Source organism: Helianthus annuus, chromosome 8 (genome assembly GCF_002127325.2).
Source record: "Helianthus annuus cultivar XRQ/B chromosome 8, HanXRQr2.0-SUNRISE, whole genome shotgun sequence".
Classification (NCBI taxonomy): domain Eukaryota; kingdom Viridiplantae; phylum Streptophyta; class Magnoliopsida; order Asterales; family Asteraceae; genus Helianthus; species Helianthus annuus.
Window position 1 is genome coordinate 85772312 of NC_035440.2, and position 8463 is coordinate 85780774.

At 33.6% G+C, this 8463-nt stretch overlaps 1 protein-coding gene across 1 annotated transcript; it reads left to right on the forward strand.

Annotated features, from left to right (window-relative positions):
• The first annotated feature begins 4234 nt into the window (after positions 1-4234).
• LOC118481003 (transcription factor MYB119-like) lies at positions 4235-7669 on the forward strand. Its single transcript, XM_035976068.1, has 4 exons — positions 4235-4614; positions 4725-4851; positions 5735-6707; positions 7593-7669. The coding sequence occupies exons 1-4, from the start codon at positions 4235-4237 to the stop codon at positions 7667-7669; spliced, it is 1557 nt and encodes a 518-aa protein (XP_035831961.1).
• Positions 7670-8463: the final 794 nt, after the last annotated feature.

Here is an 8463-nt window from a genome sequence, read left to right on the forward strand (position 1 = left end):
ATAGATGGAAGAATTGGATTTAGAAACCGGAAGTAGAAATCGAACTGAGATCTGATAATCAGAAGTGAGAACGAATCAAAAAGAGCAGATGAAGGGCAAGTCGGACCAATGATAGAGATCTGAATGTGAATTGTGAACTCAAATATGAAATTGGAAAGGAAATAAGAAATTGGCAGAAAAAAAAGAAATTACAAAGATAGTTCAAGGGTCATGCATGCCCTCTCTCTCAATGCATATGCAGGAGCCTAACAACTGAACAAACTCAATCTTAATCTCTCTCGTTTTATTCATTACTATTTATACTAATATTCATCTAACAAACTCTTAACCCTTTTGAGAACATTCATTTTACCCTTTTGAGAACATTCACTTTGCCCCTTATAGAATTAACATATACTATTGAGTTAAATCCTTTGAGGTAGAATCGTATCAGTATTATATAGTAATTTATTGCCCGGGTGTTACTCACCAACGATAATATAAATTTAAATATATAGATCCTTTAATTAACATATCTAAAGAATAAGAAAAAACTTCCCTCATTCTTGTTACACCATTTTCGTTAGAGTATGGTGTTCCTCTTTGTAAAACGAAGAGACTTATTAGGGATTTTTTTTTTTTTTTTGATTCTCATTAACTAATTGAAAGTAGAATAAGCTAACTTTATATACAAGGGAAAAGATCAAATAGGAAGTTAATTTTGGTTAGGAAGGATAGGAAGCCATATGATTATGACATGTGGCAAATTTTAAAATAAAGAGAAACGGTATTTTAGTCAATCTCATCATTTCTTCTTCCTTCTTCTCCCCAGTTACTTCAAAACCCACCATTTTCAAAACCCACCATCTCCAACCTTTTCTTCACTTACTATCTCAATAATCACTACATTATAGTGTGATTTTCGTCATCAATCAATGATTCAACCACCCGATCAACGTGTTCTTCAGATTTTTTCGAAGAAAACCCAGTTTAATTTCATTCAAAATCTCGTTTTTTCTGGTGATTTTGAAGATAATCACTCGATTTGTTCGATTCAATCGCTGATAAGTGTTTCTATCATTCAAATTTCGTCAATTGATGAAGAAACCAGCTTCGATCCATGTAAGAAATTCTTTAATTTCATTTTCACGATCTGGGTTTTTATTTAGTCATTGCGTTTTACGATCTTGGCGGGGGTCCGGGGGCGGCAACCCCTGGTAGCGGGGCAATTCACAAACAGTTCACAGACAATTCACAAACAGTTCACAAACAGTTTTATGTGTCCATTGCGTTTTAGAAATAAGAGAGTTTTATGTGTTTTCTGGCTATTGCGTTTTAGAAAAAACACATTTTTAAGTATCTTTAGTCATTGCGTTTTAGGTAAAACACATTTTTGAAGTGTTTTTAGTCATTGCATTTCAAGTAAAACACATTTTTAGGTGTTTTCAGTCCATTGCGTTTTACAGAGAACACTATCTTTTGTTTTTTTAGGTCATTGCGTTTTAGAAATGAGACATTTTTAAGTGTTTTCTGGCCATTGCGTTTTACAAATAAAACATTTCTTTGTGTTTTCTGGCCATTGCGTTTTACAAACAAGACATTTCTTTGTGTTTTTTGTGCATTGCGTTTTAGGTAAAACACTTTTTTATGTGTTTTCAGTCCATTGCGTTTTAGAAATAAGACATTTCTTTGCGTTTTCTGGCCATTGCGTTTTACAAATAAGTCATTTATTTGTGTTTTTGGTGCATTGCGTTTTAGAAAAATGTCATTTTTTAGGTTTTTTTTTCATTGCGTTTTACGTAACTGGTGGTTTTTCTATTGCGTTTTATACAACTGGGTTTAAATTATTTTTTTTAAATATAGCAATAGTATACTCGTTTTAAAGATAAAAAAAACGCTCGTTTTTTTGGTGCAATTTTTATAAAAAATAATGTCGTATGAAAGATTTATTAACGTTTAAAAAATGGGGGGGAATTGGAGGAGAGAGAAACTATTGGCTTGGATTGACTAGAATGCCCTTGAACAAACTCACGCGCCTCTTTTCTTCCTTTCAATTTCCCTGATTTAATCTTAGCCCTTGATTAACTTAATGGATGGTCAAGATCACTTCCTAGCCTTCCTAGCCAAATAAACTTACTATTGTATCTCCACCCTTATATACAATCAATAATAACCGACTAACTATCTTTTCAATACAACATGACACTAAATTAAAACATCATCTAAAGCAAACTTAATCGCATCCGTAATAAGCATATCATGCGCATCAATCAGCAATAAAGATCATCCGGTTCAATGATAGTACTAATTGATCATCTAGACAAAATTCAAACATCTGGACGAATATTGTTGACTAACTAACTTTAAATACAAGACAAGGCTAAGTTAAAATATCATTCCGAGCAAACTTCATGCCCATCGGTAACAAGCAGTCAACACATCATATGTATCAATATCAACCAACAATACAAGATCATCCGAATCAATGATTGAAGGATAGTGGGGGCGGGAGGGGGTGGCCGACCCCCTGCACTTTTCGCTCAGTAGTGGAGAGTATGTAGTTTCCGTATAGAAATTTTTGGGTATATACGTTTTCGACCCCTCGTTTTATAGAAATTTTTGGGTATATACGTTTTCGACCCTCTGTCGAAAATCTTAAGCTTCGTCACTGCATATAATAATATTTACGATGTAATATATATTGTTATACAAATGTAATTCTTTTGAACTGCAAATAAAGAAATATAACTACAAAGTCATTTACACGTATGACATTTTTACTATCATCATAAATTGACAACAAAATAATCTGATTTTAATTTTCTTTCAACAAAAACCTAATCAAGGATTGATGGAGGTTAATTCCGAATCCCCCTTAAAGGTATATTTTTTCTATGTATGCTAATTTAAGATAATGTCAAGAGGCATTACATAGTAGTATTAACTCTAAAGTTAATGAATTAAATAACAACGACAATTAATAAAAAAACAAATCATCAATAACAAAATAAATGGTAGTTTTAAATATTAATGGGACAATTAATTATAATGAATTTTTTTACTTCTTAACATGGAAATTAGAATATGATTATTGACCAAGTCCTCGAGGTTCAAGCCAACCATCACATGATAGTATGATACACAATAACCACAATTTTTTTGCTTTCGAAACCTTGGTACTAATTAAGAACCCAAGACCATAGATCACGATAGATCGATGTGAGAATGAGTCGTGTGGTTCGGTTATGGGCTGAATATTAACCTATAACCGATGTTTTGGTTTTATATATTTTCATATCATTCAGTTTCCGTTATAATAAATGGTTTGGTTAAATCGGTTATTGAAAACATTGGTTCGGTACTTCGGTTAATACGGTTAATATTCACTGGCTTTACACATGGGTAGATTCAACCTAGCTTCAATCAGTAAATCCAATTAAATCTAGGTCAAATTAAACATTAACAATTCTATCAAATTTTAAAAGAGAGTATAACAAGTAATATATATTAATGATAAATAAAGTTATGACATAACTTTTTTAACATATAACATTCTATTTTTAAAAATAAAAAATATAGTAAAGTTCGTTTATTGTCACTTCAGTCCAATTATTTATTCAATCATTTATAAACATATAACTATAAAGACTCTCGCATGAAAGGGTCCAAGGCCAAGTGTTGGGCCAACTTAGGTATGACGTACACATATAATCATAACTTCGATTCTCTTTTAGTTATTTCTGTTATTCGGTTTTTATGCTATCGTCACGAGTCAAAGTCAAGTCAAGGTCAGCTCTTGAATAATTTATTATTTAGATGCAAATGTAGAAAGCAGTGGAAATTAGGGGTGCATTATGGTTGATAAGCAATGCATATTGTAATTCAGTAAACTACAAAACCTACAAGAAATTCAATCAAGGCTTAATGTACTCCTCAATACCCTCCTTCTCAGTAATTACTAGTAATAAATGAAAAGTAAAAATGATTAATTAGCAGGGACTATATTGTCATTGGTGTAGTTTGTCCAAGAGAGGAAGTTTAGGAGTTATACTCAGAAACAATTCTCAATGGTTAGATCAGGATCAATCCAACGGCTCTCTTTGATGTGTGTGGATACACATACTTCATGTTAGTATATTTATGGAGTTTCTTAGAGAGAAGAAGAAGAAATAGAGAAGAAAAAAACTCCATAAAATTACCTTTTTTTTCATCTAATCAGTTTGCTTGTAATTTGCAAAAATCTTTCTTGAAGGCAATGGAAGGTGGTGGGTTTCATAATCATGTGAAATTACAAAAGCATCCTCCTGTTGCTCCTCCATTAACAGCCATTGGAAGGTTCTTGCAAGGTCAAAGTGTTCACAATCATTTTCCTCATCACAATTTTGTGAAGAACAAAGAAACATTAATCCCTACAAATGGGGATTATGGTTTTTCTTACTATTCGAATCGAGGGATCCGCGGCTTGTATGATGAATCTATCCCTATGGACATATCTTATCATGGTGGTTTTCTAAAGAATTATCAAAACATACAACTTAACAATGAAGTGATGATCAAATCTAGTACGAAAATGACATCCAAAGGCGGATGTAGTAAGAACTTAATCAAGGGACAATGGACAGATGAAGAAGATAGGTTAAATTAACAAACTCTTTTCTTGATTTCAATTCTATGTTTTTATTGGAAAGTTGATTTTTTCATGCATGAACAATGAATGATTTTTTCTCAATTTTTGTGTAATGTAGGAAACTTCTTAAACTTATTAAAGTGCATGGAGTTCGGAAATGGTCTCATATTGCTGAGCAGATGATTGGTAGAGCCGGTAAACAGTGTCGCGAGCGATGGCATAATCATTTGCGCCCTGATATCAAGGTTCTTATTTCATCTAATATGCCTTTTGATTTATTTGGATTCAACTCAACAAGTTTCTAAAATTAAGACAGTGTTAAAAACCACAAGTTCTAACTCAACAATATAATATGATCTATGAACTATGGATTTTGTGAAGATCTTGTCAGATTGAAACTCACTATTCAATGTTTCTTGTCAAACCCTGATTTTACCCTATTCAATGTTTCTTGTCAAACCCTAATTTTATCACACTCAATTTGTTTTTCTTCTTATCAAACCCTAATCTTTTTTTCCCTAAAAGTAACAAGTTACAGTGTTGAATCTTGAAGAGGGTTATTAGAAATGTGCCTTCATCTATAGCATTCCATGGCCGGATTATATATGCATAATTCATCTACTATCTTTAATACTTAATTGTTTATACTTCTAAAGTTTTTATTTTGAAGAACATTTTTTTCGCAAAGATATATAGTGTTGCAGTTTTACTTCAAAGATTGTTTCAGTATTCTTTGCTTGTTTTTCGATCAGCATCCCAACATTCTTAATCTTTCAGAAATTTTTGGTTCACTTTTTTTTTTTTAACCATATAGAAACATACTTTGTCATAGAACTAAGTAATCATCTATCTATTTTCAAGTACTCTTCAATAAATACCCTTTCCTTGAACACTGAAAAGACCCGACTTTCGAAAGCCGGTAAAGTCGAGGCAAAAATTGTTGCCACTATCTCATTGAGACACATTTGGGGCAAGCCACAAGATTTGAACTTATGGTTTTAAAGTTATATGACAAATCTTGTCTTATATCAAGGCTTTAGATACATCCGATTATGAATTTTATGTTCTTTTTACCTTTGTGCTGTCTTTATTGAGGTACATATGACTTTAGTTTTCATGTGCTTTCAGAAAGACACTTGGAATGAGGATGAAGAGAGAATGTTGGTAGAAACTCATCAGAAGCTTGGTAACAAATGGGCTGAAATCGCGAAACTAATACCTGGGAGGACGGAGAATGCGGTCAAGAACCATTGGAATGCAACAAAAAGGAGGCAATGTCGTCGCAAGAGCAAGAATAATGATGCCAAAAATAGAAAGTTGAGGTCTTCTATTTTACAAGAGTACATTAGAAGCAAGATTACTATTACTACTAATCCTAGTGATCATAACCTCCCTTCCACCGCCACCGAAACCACAAATGTTAGCACAACTCCGGGCAGTTCCGCCACCATCTCCAATGACATCAACTTTCCTGAGCTACCATCTATAGACATCACTCAATCGCATGACGATGAGTTAACTTTCATGCAAAACTTTTTTGGAGATAACAACTCCAATGAGTCCTCATATCACACCAAAGATTCCAAATCCTCTTTGCACATAAATCCACTTGGGATTAATGGCAAATCACACTATCAATTTACACCATATGCATCAAAGTCCAACGAGTCAATCCACATCAATGGTTTGGAATCCTCTTTAGACATGAAACCCCTAGCTTTTAGTGGTAATTCACAATTAGGACTAGCTAATTCATCTTCATCAATCTCCAATGAGTCGGTCCACGTCAAAGATCCGAAATGGTTTAGCGGCAATTCACAATATGCGTTTGATTTGTCTTCATCAATTCTTCATGATGATAACTCAAATATATGTTTAAACCAAGAAGGTTCCTCGAAAACTCGACTCGCTCCTGATGTTTATATGTCTTATCTCCTGGAAGGAGCCACTACAATGTCTAACTCTAGCAGCCACAATGGAGACACTAAAAGTGAGTTGGGGTTTGATGCTGAACAAAGTGCTGGTTTAGGTTCTCCATCAAATGGGAATAAAGAGATGGATCTGATGGAAATGGTGTTATCAGCTTCTCAGTTTTACCAAGGTAATTACTTTCTGATATAAAGATTTTCTTATAGTTTTGTTCTTTAATTACCTCCACAAAAATAAAAAGAAGATGAAACTAAGAAATCATCCTGATTTTTTGGTCTCTTTGTGCTACAAAATAAAGTATCAAAGTGATATTGTAATGATCAAAACAAGTGTTTCACGTCAATAGTGGCGGACCTAGCCCATTAATTTATGGGTATCCTAAAAAAGAATTTTTTACCGAGCAATCATACAATAATAAAAAAAGAAATTTGTTTTGGGGCTTGTGCAATGTTTATCAATTGGGCGTATTTCAATTATATTATACTTAATTTGGGCTTAATTATTATACAAGTTTGCTGTTGTAAAAGGTGCGTGCTTATAAAAATTTGGAATTTTAATAAATTAAAGTATCCTATTTTTTAGTACCCCGTATTTGTTCAAGGGTGTCTTTTATATAAAACCGAAAAAAATTACAGTACCAAAACGGGATTGAGACGTAGCCCGTGATACCTCTCATTATATTATAAGTCCGCCACTGCACGTTAATATTGTTGGATTATAGATTCTTTAATGTTTGAGATTCAATCGGATGGTATTTATGTGATCTGTAATGTATGCAAATGTGAGTCAATATTGTTACATAGAATCACTGTTGGTGTGTCTCAAAATAACCACCATAACCAACTTATCTAATAACTACCTAAACTTATGTTTTGTGACACAATTACATGATAATAAATACTTGTGATATAAAGTTTATTCTACTAATTCTAGCAAATATTACATGCAAATCTGTCATAAGAGACTGTTAAATTTGAGACTCCCTATTCTCCTTTAATTAGTGGCTCTATTTTCTCGTTAATTTGCAACTCTTATGTATAGTTCTTTGCGTGTGTAGAGAGTATCGATCGAAAGGAAACAAAGTTTGGTGAAATTTACAGGTTGAACCTTTTGAAGGGCAAAGAGTACATTTGAAGAACTGGAGTCCTTTGAAGGATGCAAATTTAGTTGACTTGTATGACTGATAAGTGTTTAGTTTACGTCCGATCTTTTACAGTTAGATGTCTCTGGATTGTGTTTGTTTTCATTTTACAAACCTAGTATAATAATTTTGAAGTATAAATTCATACAACTATTGTTGCTACGTACAACGAAAATGGGGAGTATAGGCTCCATATGTTATCCCCAACCCGAACTTGAAACGGCTAAGATTAGACCGCTGTGAATCTCATGAGGGATAATGTATTTTGCGACCAATCTCTGACGTGAGAACAAATATGGGTATCGTAGGGAGATTAGTAAGTGTAGTAATTACTATAACAAGAACAACCATTCCTAATAAAATCCAACCATGGCAAAGCTCGGGGAGGGTGAGTTACATAGGTAAATCATACCTCTATTCCGAAGGATAGAGAGGTTGCTTCGATTCCAGGGTGATCACCGCCGACTCTAAAGTCCAAAACCAAGTGTAGTAAGTACTAGTGAAGAGAATCATGTTACAAGCGTATTGAATGATACCTAAGGCGTTTGAAGGTGTATTTATATTACCCTTTACGCATACACGACTTCCTATACTTGACTTAAGGGTTTTAAGATTCCGCGTACTCTTGAATATTGCTATTTGTGGAAGACTATACACACCTTGTCCGGTTGACCTCCTTGGATGGCCTATCGTGTTGACTTTGGTCATCCTGCCGCTATCATCTTCAGTTCACACGTCCTTCTTGCCTTGTCGAATTCTAGTGTGACTTCTTTAGCTTACTCGATTA

Excerpts from the sequence above, each read along its gene's own strand:
- LOC118481003 (XM_035976068.1), top strand. The coding sequence starts at position 4,235 with ATGGAAGGTGGTGGGTTTCATAATCATGTGAAATTACAAAAGCATCCT. Across the intron at positions 4,615-4,724 it reads TGGACAGATGAAGAAGATAG|GAAACTTCTTAAACTTATTA; the intron begins GTTAAATTAACA and ends TGTGTAATGTAG. Across the intron at positions 6,708-7,592 it reads AGCTTCTCAGTTTTACCAAG|AGAGTATCGATCGAAAGGAA; the intron begins GTAATTACTTTC and ends TTGCGTGTGTAG.